The sequence below is a fragment of the Pleurodeles waltl genome, chromosome 11, assembly GCF_031143425.1.
Source record: "Pleurodeles waltl isolate 20211129_DDA chromosome 11, aPleWal1.hap1.20221129, whole genome shotgun sequence".
NCBI classification, from domain to species: domain Eukaryota; kingdom Metazoa; phylum Chordata; class Amphibia; order Caudata; family Salamandridae; genus Pleurodeles; species Pleurodeles waltl.
In genome coordinates this window covers 84,143,148-84,162,492 of record NC_090450.1, presented here as the reverse complement: position 1 = coordinate 84,162,492, position 19,345 = coordinate 84,143,148, and the positions used below count along the sequence as shown (strand labels likewise).

The 19,345-nt window shown below is 42.7% G+C and overlaps 1 protein-coding gene across 1 annotated transcript in view; it reads left to right on the top strand.

The window, feature by feature from the left end:
- LOC138265436 (coiled-coil domain-containing protein 150-like) overlaps positions 1–19,345 on the top strand; it is a 232,185-nt gene that overhangs the window by 159,537 nt on the left and 53,303 nt on the right. Inside the window, exons 23-27 of the mRNA XM_069213138.1 lie at positions 2,629–2,709; positions 2,951–3,031; positions 3,273–3,353; positions 3,595–3,675; positions 3,918–3,998. Coding sequence (XP_069069239.1) covers positions 2,629–2,709; positions 2,951–3,031; positions 3,273–3,353; positions 3,595–3,675; positions 3,918–3,998 — 405 coding nt within the window. The remainder of the gene's footprint in view (positions 1–2,628; positions 2,710–2,950; positions 3,032–3,272; positions 3,354–3,594; positions 3,676–3,917; positions 3,999–19,345) is intronic.

Below are 19,345 nucleotides of genomic sequence, written 5' to 3'. Positions count from 1 at the left end.
GCCGTGTTTTCCTGCTTGTGAAGTGTCTCCAAGGGTTCGGACTGAGCTTGCACCCTGTTCTGAAGTCTCAGGGCCATCAAAGACTTCCTCTGCCAACACCTGGACTCTCTTGCTGAGACTCCTACCCTCCCAAGTGGTACCCAATCTAGTCCTTGGGCCCTTGGAAGGAGAAGCGGGTGGAACCAAGACTGAAATTCTCTCACAGGAGCAGTGCGGGAGAAAAAGCGACACAGCACTTGGCTTGCGGCTGAAAAATCGACGAACCACCTGCATTGCGGCTGGGAAATCAACGCAACACCCGTGTGCAGCACCAAATCGATGCATCACCCATGCAGCGTGACTCTTCACCACCCTGCGCAGGAATTTCGTATGCATTGTTGCTGGGCGTCAAACTACAGTAAACGTGTGCCATCGTGAGTTTGCCCATCTGGAAATCGACATACTTTTCTGCGGGAGAAAAAAACTACATGTCGCCTACCTGACCGGAGAAGAAACGATGCATAGCCTCACTTGTGAGTAAGGAATCGACGCATCACTGTCTTTTACGAAGCACGCACACCCGTGCAGCTTTATTTTTTACGCAAACCAGGTACTTTGTGTAAAAACAACGCATCCACTGATTTCTATGGGCTAAGACTCTTTATTATTTAAAATTCACAGCTTTGCTTGTATATGTTGGATGTTTTTCGTTTTGGTCTTGTTCGATTTAGATAAATATTGGCTATTTTTCTAAACTGGTGATGTGTCACTTTTGTTGTGTTTTCCCTGCATTAATGGTTGGGTTGATACAAATACTTTGCACATTGCCTTTGAGATAGGCCTTACTGCTTGTGCCAAGCTACCAAGGTGGTGAGCAGGGGTTATCCTAGGTCTGTATCTCCCTTACTCTGACTAGAGTGACGATCCCTGCTTGGACAGAGTGCAAACTGATTGCCAAACAGAGGCCCTATTTCTAACATCCCTTTCAACCAACAACCCAATATCTCACACTTGTAGCCACCTTGTTGTTCTATACAAGGAAACAGAATCAATAAATTCAAGTGACCTTGCAAATGGGATGCCTTGTAGAATAGTTGGGTCAGCCTACAGATTTAAAGGCACAGTGCGTTATTGGGTTTCCTATCTGCACTGGGCCTTTCAATTTTCCTATTTAAAAATAGGACAGATAAATGCTCATATCTACTCCTCAATTTCTAGTTAGTCCTGACTAGTTTTGGGTAGATGCAGAAATATAAAAGTAAACAAAAATTTGAATACATTTAAAGTTACGTATTTCCAAAAGTATTTCAAGACTCCATGCTAAGGCAAAGCTAGTCAGTGCTCAGTAAGAAGCATTTCCATCCCCTCCAAATGAACTGTCTGATCCTATTTATCATTGTTATGCAACAAGCATCTGGATGCACTATTCTAACTGGGGCTGAAAGAAGTTTATATTATACTGTTGCAATTTGTGTAATTTGGGGAATTTTGCATTACACTTGCAAAATTCCCCAAATTGCGCAAATTACACCAGCATAAATGAAAAGACGTCACTCCACCACCTCAAGTAATTATAGCCATTCGCAGTAAAACATTTGTGGAAATGTACAGGATCGCATGAGCAGCTGTTGGGTGTGGTGCTTTTGTGTGTTTTGTACTATTTTCTGTGTGAAATGTGTTCTTGTGTCAAAAATTGACTGAAAGACACATTTCATGCACAAATATGACAATTAATGACGTATTTGCCTTTTGTGTAACAACGCATAATTTTGTGTAATAATGCCGAAGCAAAATAAGCAAATTTCACACACCTCTAGTTCTAACCTAACAAGTTAAACTGAAATATAAATTATTGCTCTGCAGAATAAGAAATTTAATTGGACTACTCTGTTGTACCTTTTATCAGACATACTTAGATGGCCTGTACCATGAACGAGGATTGGGACAAAATGATGAAATTTAAGGAAATCTGTACAACCCAGTCAGACCTTTATCTTTCAAGCTGTAATGCACTGTTATCTTAAAAGTGAAACAAACCCTAAGATGAAATGTTGACAATACTTTCTCATTGATAGTTAACAAAAATTATCCCTGATTGTGGTCAGGCTGTTTGCGACATGGCCAAGGAAAATTACCTTAGTTTCAACTCAGCATATCTCTCCGCATAAGTGTCCCATTTTTAATAACAGTTGTGTACATTCAAGCAGAAAATATACTAGCATGTGAGCACATTTCCTGGTACCATACTGCGTTCAAACAGTTGTGATGCTGATACCTTTTTTTAGTGCACCAGTGCATGTTTATTTTAAAACATGATACAAGTGCATTATACATTTGAAGGTACAAGTAAAGTATGCATTTTGGGATAATATTTTTAGGAGGTTTGTGTTCCAAGATGGTGAAAAAGTAATATTGTTAATAGGTAATTAGTTTATAACTAGTGACGTAGAACTAAACCATTCAATCTAGATACTATTTATGTCTTGATGAGCTATGAACCTTTTTCAGAAATACTGCTATTTAGCTTGCATCTGTATCTTACCATCTATGTTGGGGCAATAGAAACGCAAAGGCTCAACTCTGAGGAAGGTCCCTTTCTTGTAGATACTTTATGAATATCTCTGACATTTTATTTTTTTCAAAATACAGATGACAGTGAGAGGACCGAAAAATGGATGGAAGGATATTCCAGAACTTAAGACCTCAAACTTCAATGGACTGACTTCTGATGTAAGCTTTTTAGATTCATGAGTTGTTCTTGCGGGAAGAGGAACATGGGTATTGGGATAAATGAAATCACAAGACTAATTGGGTAGCAAAGCAAATACGGTTTGCATAGGAATGAGCTATTGGCTTGGTCAATGATTTTTTAGTTATGTAAACTGGAAAAAAACAGGCTAGTCTGAGGAAGGTCACTTGCTTGTAGATACTTTATGAATATCTCTGACATTTTATTTTTTTCAAAATACAGATGACAGTGAGAGGACCGAAAAATGGATGGCAGGATATTCCAGAACTTAAGACCTCAAACTTCAATGGACTGACTTCTGATGTAAGCTTTTTAGATTCATGAGTTGTTCTTGCGGGAAGAGGAGCATTGGTATTGGGATAAATGAAATCACAAGACTAATTGGGTAGCAAAGCAAATACGTTTTGCATAGGAATGAGCTATTGGCTTGGTCAATGATTTTTTAGTTATGTAAACTGGAAAAAAACAGGCTAGTCTGAGGAAGGTCACTTGCTTGTAGATACTTTATGAACATCTCTGACATTTTATTTTTTTCAAAATACAGATGACAGTGACAGGACCGAAAAATGGATGGAAGGATATTCCAGAACTTAAGACCTCAAACTTCGATGGACTGACTTCTGATGTAAGCTTTTTAGATTCATGAGTTGTTCTTGCGGGAAGAGGAACATGGGTATTGGGATAAATGAAATCACAAGACTAATTGGGTAGCAAAGCAAATACGTTTTGCATAGGAATGAGCTATTGGCTTGGTCAATGATTTTTTAGTTATGTAAACTGGAAAAAAACAGGCTAGTCTGAGGAAGGTCACTTGCTTGTAGATACTTTATGAATATCTCTGACATTTTATTTTTTTCAAAATACAGATGACAGTGAGAGGACCGAAAAATGGATGGCAGGATATTCCAGAACTTAAGACCTCAAACTTCAATGGACTGACTTCTGATGTAAGCTTTTTAGATTCATGAGTTGTTCTTGCGGGAAGAGGAACATGGGTATTGGGATAAATGAAATCACAAGACTAATTGGGTAGCAAAGCAAATACGTTTTGCATAGGAATGAGCTATTGGCTTGGTCAATGATTTTTTAGTTATGTAAACTGGAAAAAAAACAGGCTAGTCTGAGGAAGGTCACTTGCTTGTAGATACTTTATGAATATCTCTGACATTTTATTTTTTTCAAAATACAGATGACAGTGAGAGGACCGAAAAATGGATGGCAGGATATTCCAGAACTTAAGACCTCAAACTTCAATGGACTGACTTTTGATGTAAGCTTTTTAGATTCATGAGTTGTTCTTGCGGGAAGAGGAACATGGGTATTGGGATAAATGAAATCACAAGACTAATTGGGTAGCAAAGCAAATACGTTTTGCATAGGAATGAGCTATTGGCTTGGTCAATGATTTTTTAGTTATGTAAACTGGAAAAAAACAGGCTATGAAGCGGCCAGTGCTGACACTGTCAGCTATTTTTTTGTATACTTTCAGCCATGCTGCACAGCTGCTGTACAGCCACCTAAAAAACATAGACAACGCCAATAGCTCTTTCTTAAGCATGACTTATTGCTTTGCCAATGCTTGTTTATTAATGCAGGGGAAGTTTAAGTGCTTTGTCGAGGACCATAGAATGGTAATCTGAGGTCAGAAGGCTGACAGTTCTAACCTCTAAGACTCTTTTAAGGTTTGACAGTGTACTCATGATGCAAACTCCCAACTCACGCTGACATAGGGCACACACATGGACCCCGGATAGGCATACTTCAGAAGACCACCCATCCCTGTCAGCTTTCTGCAAGTGCCAGCACTTGAGTAAGTGGAGTTACAGGCAGAGAGATCCCTAGGGAAGTAAGCAACACCTCTGAGCAGCTCATGAAAACTGCTTCCATATTCCTCATGACAATGGGAGAGGGCAAGCAACACAAAGGAGGGTGGGAGGAGGGAGGGGCAATCAAAACCATAGACAGTTGGAGGAGGGCGGGAGAGGGCAAGCAACACAATGGACAGTGCAAACACATGCACTGTTTTGGAGTACGTCCATAACATGAAAAGAGTAGCACTGAAAGCACAAAAAGGGGAAGAACACTGGGCAAGGAAACTGTAATTGGGCCATTTTCCAGGGGACTGCCAAACACAAAAGAATTGAAGCCAGCACACTAACCAAAGAGAAAAAATCAAATGAGATTCACAGAGAAACCAATCAATGGCAAGCAATGGATGGTCTTTATGCCCTATGTAAGTAAACAGAATGTGGTAAGTTAAGTCAGGGGTTGCTCTAAATACGTTTTACCACCATATTATGAAAACAAGATTCTGGAAGTGGTTATGTTGAACAAGAAAGTTTGGTTTGTGCATATATCTTGGGTGGCAATTAGTTGGGGTGGCGATGTCCTCTATGTTTTTGTGCTATTGGGTTTTGTGCTGTGTTACTGCAATGTGGTTTGATGTATTATACTGTACTGCAGTAGCTGTGTTACATTATTTTTGACAACTTTGTTGTGATGTGCCCTATTACATTTTAATTGTTATATGTTGCTTGAATGTAAACTATTATGTTATGTTAATTTTGTATATGTCAACCAATACAACTACATTTCTAATGAAATGGAGCACATACCTTGAAAGCTACTGTGACAAGCAACCATTTTCCATGGTCTATGATGGTAAAATAGGACTGCCCCAGCTCTTCTACTTCTTAAGAAACCATTCATCCCAAAACTGTGGTATAGACTGAGTCTAAATCTAAAATCTGATAGATGGTACATGTTGGTCTTTTTGCCTTACGCAGGGTCATCCCCAGTCTTTTTGACTCCTTCCTCCTGGTTTTTCTGACCTCTCGCTGTTGGCTCTAGGACTCTGAGCACTTTATCACTGCTGACCTGTGCTAAAGTGCAGGTGCTCTCCCATCTAAAGTTGGTATGATTGGCTTATACCTAATTGGCATATTTAATTTACCTATAAGTCCCTTGTACAGTGGTATCTCTATACCCAGGGCCTGTAAATTAAATACTACTAGTGGGCCTGCAGCGTTGCTTGCGCCACCCACTGAAGTAGACTTTCAAACCTGTCTCAGGCCTGCTAGCGCAGGGCCTGTGTGCACAGTTTTCTGCCACAGGGACCTGGCCTCTAAATTTACTTGCCAGGCACAGAACTCCCCTTTTACTACATGTAAGTCACCCCTAAGGTACGCAGTAGCTAGCCCTATGGGCAGGGTGCCATGTATGTAGAAAGGCAGGACATGTGCCATATTGCATGGCCTGTCCTAGTAGTGACAAACAGCCTAACTTGGTGTCTCACTGCTGTGAGTGCTGCCTTCTCATAGGATTGCATTAGAAATGCCCTGCCTTATGTGTAAGGGGTATTGTCTTATTTATGAGGGGTAGTGTAGGCATGTTTAGTATGGTTGTGATGGTGATAATAAATGCTGCTTACTGGTGTGGGTGTATTTTTTATTACTATCACAAAAATGCCACTTCTAGAAAGTGCGCATTTATCTGTACTTATGACTCTGGTGTTTTGCAGCTTGACTCCAATCCACGTCTGGGCAGAGTGACAGTTGGGGCTTTGTGCATACTTTTCAGACAGCCTGTAGACAGGGAGGGTGGAGGTGTCACAGAGGTGCATCTGCATACTGAATAGTCTTCCTAGGCTGAGAGAAGGGAGAGGCGGGGCACACCTGCATTTGTAAAGACTGTGCCCTGGTCTCACACAATAGGGTAATTAACCCCCCACTGATGTTTGGAGCCTGTGCTGAAAGGAGAGAGGGGGCACTCCCAGAATCAGTTGTAACTGGCTGGAACCTCCTCTCCCTACCATGGTAAAACACTGTAAGAACTGACTATAAGTACAGGGGAATTTTCCTCACAATTTGAACACTCTTGGAAATTGAACCTGGATACAAGACGCTGCTGAATGGACTCACCAGGAAACCGCCTTGGACTGCTGCTGCTGTGCTAACCTGTGACCTGCGTGGTCACTAGGAGGAACTGCCATCATCTGCACCCCTTGTGCTGGCCTGTAGCTGGACCCACCAGCCTTGTGCTCCTTCCTGCTTCATTGTTCCCAGGGGCATGGTGCCGTGGCCCCTGACCCCTGTAACTTTTCCCTGCACGAGGAGTGCTGCCTTGATATCCCCTCTGCGCTGAGAGAGCTCTCTTCTGTGCCCTCAGGCACTTCGAGGCACCTGTTTCATGCTGGAATCACCGCCGCAACCCGGGCTATAAGTATGGCCTTAGCGCTTTGAAAAGCACTTCCTGGATGGCCCCCAGTGATCACGGTCCCCGGAGGGGCCCATCAATGGTCTAGAGGAGATGCGCGCCGCCCTCTTCTCCTCAAAAGGATGTCAGAGGCCCCCATTTTGCGCACAGGAGTGCTGGGGGCCCCATTGTTCATCTTCTAGGCACTGGAGGTGCCTTCATCAAGCCAGGTACTGTTAAAGGAACAATATATAGAACATAAGTTCCTACTAGAGACTTCTTCTGATTTATATGTTGCCTACCTGTTTTTGATGGTGTTTCATAGGCATATGCAAATGTTCCTTTTATGGGCATGACTTGCTAATATGTTTCCCTAACTTGCCATATTTTTTCTAATGTTCCTACTATGGGCGTTTTATGATATTCTTATGACAAGTATTCTAATGTGATAACGTGTTTCCTGACTACTGCTTAAGTTGCAGAATACTGAGTAACCTGTGTGTTGTGTGACTACTGCTAATTTACAGAGTAACTAATGTGTAACGTTCTGACAACTGCTAAGGTAGCAGGATAGTACTGATATGTGATGTTTGGTCTGATAATTGCGTTGTGTACAATACAGTATATTTTCATATAATCTGGTGTTGTGTTTCCTTTGTGGTGGGGATACTGCGTCACATATGTTGTGTATGTTGTGCAAACGCTTTACACATTGCCTCCGGGTTAAGCCTGACTGCTCGTGCCAAGCTACCAAGGGGGTGAGCAGGGGTTATCTTGGACGTGTAACTCCCTTGCCCTGACTAGAGTGGGTAGGTTCTGCCTGGCTGAGGTGCATACCCTAGCCAACCAGAAACCCCATTTCTAACATTGGAAGCAGCGATGGGATAGGACTTGCGCTTGCACAATACCATTGTGACTCATTATTTCACTACAAAGATTGTGTTTAGACCATCACGTTTGGCTTCTCTTAACTTTCTCTCTTTGGTCATTTTTCCTGTTTTCAGTACTCACGCTTGGGTATTGTGGTTGTCACATTTGAGTTATTTGTACCTTTTCAAGATGGGACTTACCTTTGATTTAGAGGACCTGCCGTTTTACGCGCAGGAGGAATTAGAGGGGTTCTGTAGAGAGAGAGGACTGCCTGTAGAAGGGGACCTCAGGAGATCTCTGAATTTCTTTGAAAGGTTTGTGACATATACCCAGGGAGGGAGTGTGCTTAGGGAGTACCCAGAGGATCCTGAGTGTAGCGAGGGTTCCCAATGGGAAGGTCCCAGACCTCATCCCTAGAGAGTGGTAGAGAGACTGATCAGGAGGGTGAGAATGACCGGTTGGGGACGCCTGTTGACAGGGAAGGCACCAGTGATAGGGAGTCCCTTGCTGGGTCCAGTATAAGAAGCAGGGCTACCTCTCATTCCTTGACGCCTGATGAGCTAAGAGATAGGCGGGAAGAGAGGGACCTGAAGTTGCCGTTAGCACGCCTAGCTGTTGAGGGGAGAAGGGCTGAGATAGAGAAGGCATTAGTACAGGAGAGGATGGCAGAGGCAGAGAGGGCCTTTGCCAGAGAAAGACTCGCTCTATCGCGCAGTCTGAAGGTTCTGGACTCACCAGTGCTGCAGGTGGAGTCCAGTGGTGGCAGCAATGTAGAGTGCTGTAGCAAAGATGTTCCTCACATACCCATAGATCTGGTACCTAGTTTCCAAGAGGGGGGTGACATATGTCAGTGGTTAAAGGAATATGAGAGGGCTCTGGTGGAGCGCAGGATCCGTGAGAAGGATTGGGGAACTGGCCTAGGGAGCTTTATTCCTGAGGAGGGGAGGGATGCCCTACTGACTCTAGAAGAGAGTAACAGGGAGGGGTACTCCACTGTAAAAAATGCACTGATTGTGAAGTATGTTTTTTCCCCTGAGGAATACAGAAAAAGGTTTAGGGGTGGTAAGAAACTGTCCCACCAGTCTTGGGAGGAGTTTGTGGAGGATTGCTGCATTGCACTAGATGGATGGGTGAAGGGTAGCACAGTAAACAATTTTGAAGGTCTGTTTAATCTGATTGTCAGAGAGCACCTGCTTTGTTGTTGTTTTTCAGAGTTACGCCAACACTAATCGGTGTGTGAGCTCTCTGACCCCAGGAAGCTTGCAAAGGAGGCAGACTTCTGGTTGCGTACCAGAGGGTCTGGTGTGGCATTAGGGGGTGTTCCTAATGAGAGTGGTCTAGGTGTTTCCCAACCAGGTGTGGTGGGAAAGGCTTGTGTCCCAGGTAGGTCCCAGTGTATTGGGGAGGGTAAGGCACCTCATGTCCAGTCTCAGAGGAGAGGGAATGGGGTTGGGCTGAGGCCCAGGGTACCCGAGCTCCAGTCCCAGGTTCTGGAGGGTTCCATGAGTGAACGTCAGGAGGTGAGCCTAGCCTGTGCCGTAGGGCCAGCTGTTCAGAAGGATCCCATTTTGTCATTAGGACTTGGGCGGGTGGCTGGTGGTAGCGTTCCGCCGGTCCTGGTGTCTGGTAGTCTTGCTCTACAGCGGAGGAGGCGGAAATCCAGGCAAAGGGTTGAGAGGGGGCTGTGGGGCCCAGTGGAGAACCAGGAGGGTCAGGGGTCAGCTCCTAGAGCATAGCCCCCCAGGAATGACCTTGGTGAGACCATTTCTGGGCTGGGGGGAATCCAGACTCTGTCAGATGGGCAGAGGTCAGGAGACCTGCACCAGCCAGACTCTTGTGAGGCCCTTGGGGAAGGTGTTTCCCTGGTGGGGGGTAGGTGTGCCCCCCAGGAAGTCCTGGTGCGCCAGACAGTGGTTCAACCGCAGGGTAGTGACTCTGGGTTGGATTGCCAGATTCAGGGGGTAAGCTCTGATTTGGTAGGGGTGATTAAGCAAGGTGGTCATTTTAAGTGCAAAACACACCCTTGTTCAGTTCATCTGTGGAGAGAACTTGGGCTGCCAACAACCCACTCTGCTGGCCGACCAGAAAATGGGCAAAATGGGCAAATTTCCAGTACAAACCACCTGAAAATCCCCAAGTGCCTGAAAACTCAAACTGCTTGAACTGCCACTAACAGTTACTTTTGCAGTGAGACGATGACTGGAATTACCACCTGGAGTTTGCCTTTTTTCAGCTTGTTGCAGGGGAATATGCAGAAATTGCAGGTTTTGTGTTGTAACTAGTGCCCGCGAACCACAAACATGAAAAAATATACAGCCCTAGTCATAAGGATGCCCCAAGTACAAGAATGAAATGTCCATGAAAATCAGTGTGAGGCTATGATAGGGATATTTAACTGATGCTGTGGTCTTTTGGTAGGTTGACAATAGTATAATTGATTCCCTTCGCTGTTGGGTTGGTAATGATTATCCAACACCAGATCTTTATCCAACACCAGATCTCACCTTCTGTATGGTTTTCAAAAACATAATACTTTACCTTTGGCACACATTCTCTTGTATTTTAGATTGCCAATTCATGTCCTGTTACTCCTCTCCAACAAACGACATTTTTATTCCTGCATATGGTATAACTGAGGAATTTTATTTCTATTCCTTGGTAGTTAACATACATTTAAAAAAATATTTGTACATTTTTATAAAATATTTACACGTGCCACTTGTTTCACAAGAGTTAATACCCTTCATTGTCAGAAAAGCATGTTGTTGAGTTTGGGTATCTGCCTTATTCTTCAAATGTGTAAAGGAGGCGGGGCAGGCCAGCCGGGAAGTGTGATGGCTGCTGCTTTTGATAGTTTCAATGCAGTCTCCTTCCTGGGACTGTACTAAGGAGCAGGATCTAAGAGAGGGTCTGGCGTGGTGGTGGCAGGGAGGATCAATTGCAGAGGACTCAGAAGAAAGGAAGGACAAAGGCACCTGATCCTGTATTATGCAGTCTCCTTTCTGGGGCTGTGAGAAGGAGCAGGAGGTTAGAGAGGGTCTGGCGTGGTGGTGGCAGGGAGGATCAATTGCAGAGGACTCAGAAGAAAGGAAGGACAAAGGCACCTGATCCTGTAGTCATGTAAAGTAAACTCATCCCATGAGACACTGCTTTTTGGTAAGATGGCTCTGCTTGGAGATAATTGGCAACCTGAGATATGAAGCATACCAGAGGCAAGCAAAGGAAACAAAGAGGCTCCCAGTTGATCTCTGCAAGGAAAACCTTTCCTGCTTTCTACCACTGTAGCAGGATGGACTAAAACGATTGACGCTGGGGGAGGAGGATGAAAATACCGCAGAGAAGCAAACTGTGTTCCCTGCCCTATGACAATTGACCTGTTTAGATGGCTCCTCTCAACGTTGTAAAGGATGAAGGGTTTACTCAGGGGTAAAATTACTGTTTTGGCTTTGACTGTCCATTTGCAATTGGGATGTAGGATCACACTGGTGGGATCCATAATGCCATAAATCTGTAAATGGAGAGCGGCTACGGACAAATGGTATACATTTAAAAAACAGTGTTTAAGACAAGAAGGTGCCCACAAAAACATAAGGTCTGAGGAGAATGGATTCAATGTAGAGGTATACCTGTATTTTGAACTTCTGAATAATATGAGGGTAATAAAATATGACAATCATTTTTGTTCTGGGGAAGGACCACACACGGGGCGGGCCCTATTGATAAATGTTTGCGCCAAGTACGATCTGTATTGTGATAAAATACATGTAATTAATTTCATAATCCTGGTTAATGACTGTACACCTATGCCACTGTGTAACACTAGTTCTCGTTTCTTGCTTTTGATTTGTTATACAGGTCCTACAAATTTAGGAGGACTGTGTATTTGATCAACAAGAACTTTACAATATAAAGACTGAGGGCCTGATTTAGAGTTTGTGGGACTGCCTACTCTGTCACGAATGTGATGGAAATACTCTCTGCCGTATTACGATTCCCATAGCATATAATCGGATCGTAATACGGCGGATGGGTTAGCCATCACTTTTGTGACAGAGTCACCCCATTCACCAAACTCTAAATCTGTCCCTTAATCTTCTTATATCATCAGTAAATGTTGGTTTGTTTTAGCTAGCTTACAGTACCAGAACTAAACCCCTAACCGGACCAGGGTAATAGATGTTATTGGTAAACTTGAACATGACCCCTCTGATTCATAAGGAATCAGTGGGCACAGATTTGACCCTTTCGTTCATTACTTTTTGCATGCTCAAGGTATAAAAAATAAATATATAAAAATGCATTTTCAAAACATTTATTGACATAATCGTATTCTTGTAAAGAAAACATGAACTGCGAAGAAAAAGCAGATGAGACACTTTGTTGTAACAAGCATTATTAGAATGCTGAAAAATATAAACAATTCAACCATGTTAATCTTCACTAATGTTACCTTACTCCTATCTGTCGCTAATATTATACTAAAGATAGCATAGAGGCAGTACCTTCTGCCAGATCTATTGGGATAGTCTAATCCCTGTTCTTTGGTGTCATGGGTCAGGAAGCCGGTCTATGCGTGCAGGCTATCTTCCTTTGCAGGATGAAGGTCGGAGTCAGTAGGGTAGCATTTCAGTCACAGTTCACAGCAGTTCCATGATAACCTCAGCATGAAGTGCTCCTCTCACCAAGCCTAGAATGGAAACTGTTTATATAATAAAACATCATCCTTATCGCACTGTGGCAGAGGTGCAGAACAGCTTCTTTGGTTTGCCTACAATAAACGGGTTGTCTCCGACTTGCATAAAAAATAAAACAAGGGCATCACGTTCTGATTGTACCACCCTGAAACTAAATGTGCAGACTAAAGGGCAACAATGCCTACAAGGAATAAATGTGTATGTAGCACATTCTCTTGGTAGGGGAAAATATGTACAAAGTCACCATCAGAAACAGATTTCAACTTGAAAGGGGCGAGTCCTACTACAGTTGTATTAATACCAAATGAAAAAAATTGTTGAGAGAAAAATTGAATCGCTTTTGGAACATTCATTCTGGTGTGAACAGAAGTGGTGTGGATGGCCTGTTACTGCACTTGAATGAATTCTGTCCGAGACATGAGGGACTATGTTTCGAACATGTGAGTGGATACGTTACAAACACACTAAGCTGCCAAAAAGTGCAAAGGTGATGCCCAAAACAGAAGCAAGATTCCATCCACCCAAGCGCACCAATCTTGAAGGAAATACAATGGAAGTGGAGCCTAAGGTCTTTACCCAATCATGTCCTGAAGTGACTCTGCCATGCTGTTGTACAGCAGGCCCTGCAGCGGACCGCCCAGCATAATGAAGTAGATATGGAGGGTATGAGGGGTCATGGTGGTAAATGAAAAGTAAATGGGCCACACGGATAGGAGGGTGTGTGCACTGAAGAAGGCCAGAAAGCATGCACAAGAATGTCAGTGCATTGAGGGCAATTTGAACAATGTGCTGTCACATTGGTTAAAATCAAAAAGTTGTTGAAAAATGCAACAAGAGATGTTCTACAAACTCTGGGAGAAACCCCCAGAAGGATAGGGAAGTGCTGCTGCTGGTGGTTGCGTTTTGCACAAGCAGAAGCATTAGTCGATGAGTCCCCTTGCTTAGTCATTGTTAGGTCTACAGTTAGGATTCTCACAAAGAAGCCATCTGGCAAAGGCATGGGTTTAGGAACTGATGTGCTAGAATGGCAGATGCTAATCATTAAAAGAGACACTAACCGCCGTCATTAACCAAAAAAAGAAGTTCCGTCTTGCATTGACAAAAGGTCAAATTATAAATGAAAAGTTGATTTCCAGAAGGTGCAAAACTTCTTTGTGGCTCTTGGTAAGACATAGAGTGAGACAAGAGGACAAACCTATACTTTTTACTAGCAGAAGAGGCCTGTGATGTTCTTAATGCACTTTATCAGAATGCTACTAAAGAGGTTGAAGCTTCAAGTGATGTTGCTATGAAAGCAGAGGATTTCCCGACGGCGGAGGTCCCCCCCACACACCCCCAGGATTCGTGACACATGTAGGGGGCTCTGGGATACATTCCTGTGCTTCTGACAAAGGAACTCCCTTTGGAAGGTAGATGAGGTTGTAATAGGGCCTGTGATGATTTTCCTTTTCCTCCTGTTTCTGCCAGTATCTGGGCTCTTTGGATTCTTGGGGAGCCTGAGTAAACTGCATCTGTTGGGGATAAATTAAGGAAGGGTTTTTAATGTTTTTGAAAGGGGCTCCTGGCAGCCAGTAAGTATGGTGGCAATCAGTTAGTGCTGTCTAACGACAATAAAAATAGTGAAACCACAGATGTGGAAGTCAATGTACTAATTTTTATTTTATTAGTACAACATTTTAGATTTTTATTTTATCATGTTTGTTGTGTTTAAGTTATCCCAAATTTTAAATATTAGGTTCATTATCTTGTTACTCGTGTGCTTATTTGTAAATACACCACGCATTGTATCCTCAGTTTTTTCCTTTTACTGCTCTATAATGTAATGCCCCTGTTTTGCTATTGGCTTCAGGATATATTTGGAGTAACTCTGTATTAACTGTGTCAGTCTAAACTTAACTAAATGTATCTCACAAGATTTTCAATGATAACATCACAGAAAGCTTCAACCCTTGCCGGCACTTGAAGGTTCTTCATAACAGAACACGTGCATGCACATTTTGTATGGATACATTGTTTCTATCCTTGCAAGATGTACTCCCAATCAAGTAAACAAAAAATGTCATTTTGAACCCCCTTCTTAGATTAAACAACACCAGTGATATTGTAGAATCACTCCTGCTAAACAGTTGCCCCTATGCAAGTTAGACAGTAGCTCAGAAATACAGAATATTTCTACTATTTCTAGTGGAAAATTACCATTTTGAGATCAAGGTTTTTTGATTTGCTTTAAATGTATCAGACAGGGTGTTGTCCATGCACACAGAAGTGGTAGCAGAGCACATCAGAAAGTAATGGTTTTTCATTTATATGTATCTAAATATTTGTCTTACAAAAACACTTCGCTAAAGAAAGTACTACAAGATTTCTAAGCCACAGTATAAATAATAAGCAATCTTGCCCATCATAGAAACAGGCAAAAGCCTTTCACTTAGGAGAAAGACCTTTTAGAATAGGATATTTACTTTGGTGGACCAAAGACAAGGGTTCAATGAAAGGGGTCCCTTTTGAACAGACTCTAACATCTGGATGCTTCCCTCGTCAGATGAGCACCACCCTTCGGAGAACAGCAAAAACAAGTAAACCCCATGAATGGTGGTTCACAGATCTGCTCAGTATGTTAGAGCAACCACCATGCAGAGTAAATCTGCAATCCATGATGTAGGTCAAGATGTTGTACCAGAGCCAGACATCTGTTTACTTAGAGGATAAATGTCTGCAACATGATCATCTCAGCTTCCCAGTAAACTCCTTAGTCCTTCAAAAGGAAGCTATAAAGCTGTCACAGGGTAATCATACACCTTCTTTGGAAAAAGATTCTATTTACAGAGCATGAATGGTCACATTTTACCATGAAGATGCTAAGAAGAAAAGTGTGCATTATTAATTTCACTTCGATATACCTAGCTCACAATGTTTCCTACTGAAGGTACACCTAGTTGTAACCAGAACATATATCATGAGTCCCAAATCTTTTTTCCAAATTTCAATAATTCATGAGTTTTGAAATGTCTTAAAACAGTATTGTTGTGATGTGAATGACTCTTGCTTGGTATATGGACATGTTCCTCTACCCTGAGCGCCAAATGCATGTGTATCAGGTATCCTGACTTTTTATTTTGGTCCTTGTATCATGCTCATCTATGCATGTGCCCGTGCCTGTCAATTTCCTACAAGTGGTCCCAACCCGGGAGGGGTTCTGTGAACTGGAGAGGTGCACTGAATGTGCCCACAGTACTGACAGCCAACTCCTGTTCCCTGTCATGAGTATAGCGCATAGAGTAGTGATGGCAGCCTACCATGTTTAAGACAATTAATAGTGTGAACAGACATTTTTTATCTGGATCACTTGATTTGAGGCCTTCTGGCCCAGCTGAGTAAAGGTACCCTTCTATGTGCATGCTTGTTTTTTCTATCTGGAAGTGACCTCATCTGACAGCTTGGACTGGACATCAATGGAAAAATTATCCTTTGCTCCACTCCTGATGATGGTCACACTGGGTGTGTAGTTGCAGCCCTATGATGAAGCATGCCACTCATAGTGGGTGAGGGAAGTTTTATCCCACAGGAAGGGACTCTTTAGAAGGTAGCCCATTGAAGATGTGCCTCTTCAACCTTTAGGTGTGTAGTATATTTGGATCATTGGAGGATGGTTGAAGAGTAAATAACTCTTGCCTCTCTTTCTGTTAACAGTATTAGTACGGCCACTGAGCTGCGGTGGCAAATAAAACATCATTAGGGACAAGTTCCTGCCTCACTACAATATTAATATCAAAACAATATAAACATGTAAGAAGAACGGGGATTATCCTACGGGGATGACGTAGCAAGGTCCATCCTACTAGCGCCTTCCTTACTGGTGGACACAAAAATCACTCAGGCACTCACACAGGTGGTGGGATGGGACACACTATCAGAATTGTAGAAAACCCAAATAAAGACCATTTTACATTGAGCTAATCTAACTGAATATTTGAGAGCTAATGCAGCCCTATAAGTCACTAACGAACCTCACATTTTTTGTAAGATACATCTTTCAGATGAGACTGGGCCCTGATAGCATGGAAATGTACCAGGGACTGGCTCATTGTAATCATAAACACAGCTAAGAAACTATCAAATACCCATCTCAACTAAATCGAGACAAGTGAAAACCTATTGAAAAAAAAAAATCAGCTTGCACTCTTTAAAACAAATCTGAATGAAGTCACTAAAGAAGTGACAGAGTATAAGGACTTCTAGGCCCAGTCAAAGATTAATAACCTTCAGAAAGACCTGAAACTAAATCTCGATAGAAGGTGTACTCTTACACTGCGGAGGACTACGTATAGCAGAAGGAGCTACGGAATACAAAGATGTCTAATCAAGGGAAAAAGTCTGTTGGTACATCTAGCTCTGGCAGTGATAGCAATGACCTCAACCAAAGAGTAACAAAGAGCATGACATAGGATTTCATGCCAGGGGCAAGCAAAGAAGAAATCTAGTGATGAATATCACAGACACAACTCTAGCCCCACAAGAAGAAGCAAGGGCTTGGGTTTTGCTCCAAAAAATAAAATGGACAAGTTTTAATTGAAATGTGAACTGGTTGAATTCTTCAGGAGAATTCGGTTGAAAACATTCTTTGCAAAGGAGGCTTTGGAACTTATGAAGCAGGGGGGATACAGTACTGCACCCCAGATCTATTTTTGTACCAGTGCTAATCAACTATCCCTGGATCTTGCAGTGTTTGAACAGGCAACGATCCATGATACAGAAAATATGGGTGATGGCAATCTAGATACTTTCATGAGTTTATCTAGTTTTGGCAAACAAGCATTGCATAGTGTTAAAGCCTTCAGACGGGGAGGAGCCATGGTGCAGCAGATGCTGCAGACAGAGAGGCATATAACACTGAATGTCTCTGTCTCCTCGCAGACAAGTGGGATTACCAGACATTGACAAGTGATCCAACCATGGGCATAGAGAAAGAGATTAGGACTTTAGTAGAAGAAGGTATCAGCAGTACCTGGATTTCAAAAAATGAAGGGACATTTCTATGCAAGAAAATATCCCCTTCACTCTATTTTTATACTCTGCCCAAAGGTACATAAACCTATGAGCCCCACTCAGGTACACATATACTCTCAGGCATAGGTTCTGTTTTGGAACCCCTCTCACAATTTTGTGATTACTTTTTGAGTTCCTTAAAACTTCTTGTAAGTCTGAAGGTAAGCAGACACCAAGTCCAGTTTACCTTCTGTATCCGATTCGACGTTCCATCATTTTCGGCCATAACTTTCAACATTTTCCCAGTCTCATACAAGTAGATGTCCTCACTTGGTGCTTTGACCATATGTGAGCTATTTTTCACTTTAAACTTTAAAAATTCACAACTCTGGGTCTACTAATTGGATGTTTGTCTTTTTTGTGTCACATAATTTATTGAAATTTACTTTATTTTTCTAAATTGGTGTGGGATTTGTTGTGTGTTGTATTTTCACTTTATTACCATTTAAGTGCTGCATAGATACTTTACACATTGTCTCTAAATTAAGCTCAGTTGCTTTTGGGACAAGCTATGAGATAGTTTAGTACAGAATAATGTAGTGACTTTGTTATGTTTTGCCCTCACAAGGACTGTGGCTATTGCCCGAGTAGTTTTTAGTCCCCTGTTGCACCTGGCCCTTTTTGCAAAGTCATCCCCTAACTTTTTGCGTCCTTCCTCCTATTTTTTCTGACCAGTTTTTGTTAGCTTTGGGACTTTGGGCACTTTACCACGGATAATGAGTTCTAAAGGGCATATGCTGTAATTGGTTCATCCATGATTAATATATTTGATTTACTGGTAAGTCCCTAGTTAGGTGCACTAGAGATGCCCAGGGCCTGTAAATCAAATGCTACTAGTGGGTCTGCAGCACTGATTGTGCCACCTACATAAGTAGTCCTGTAAACATGGCTCAGACCTGCCACTGCAGTGTCTGTGTGTGCAGCTTTAAACTGACAATTTGACCTGGCAAGTGTACCCACTTCCCAGGCCTAAACTTCCCCTTTTTGTACATATAAGGCACCCCTAAGGTAGGCCCTAGGTAGCCCAATGGACAAAGTGCAGTGTATTTAAATGGTAGGACATGTATTGGTGTATTTTACATGTCCTAGCAGTGAAATACTCCCCAATTCGGTGTTCACTGTTGTAAGGCCTATCTCTCTCAAAGGTTAACATGTGGACTGCCTTCAAATGTCTTTTAAGTGCAGTTTCCAAATGGGAGCAGATGGAGATGTGGAGTTTGGGGTCTCTGAACTCTCATTTTAAAAATCCACCTTTTTGTAAGGTTGGTTTTTAGATTGTCAGTATGAAAATGCCACTTTTAGAAAGTGGGCATTTTCTTACTTAACCATTCTGTCCTTCTGCGTGTCTGTGGAATCCACGTCTGGGTCAGACTGACAGTTGGGCTGTTTGCGAATTCCCTCTAGACAGTGGCCCAAGGGGAGCTGGGGTGTAGCCTGCATATCCTGATGAGTCTTCTGGGCTAGAGTGGGGAGGGAGGAGTTGACACTTACACCTGAAACGGCTGTGCCTGTCCTCACACAATGCAGTCTCCAACCCCCTGGTGTGTGTCTGGGGCCAGGCCTGGGCAAGGCAGAATCTTGTGAACAACAGAGACCATCCTTTGAAGTTTGCATACTTCAAAGGAAGGAAGGAGTATAAATATTGGACCCAAAACCCCCAGATTTTTAGATTACTTCTGGATCAAGAGGAATCTCTGCCACGGAGAAGAGCTGGAGGAGGAGTGCTGCCCCTTTGCCTGTGAGTGTGCTTTGCTGGGTTGGCCTGAAGATGCTGCTTCTGCCTGAGAGAGGACAAAGACTGGACTTTGCTGTG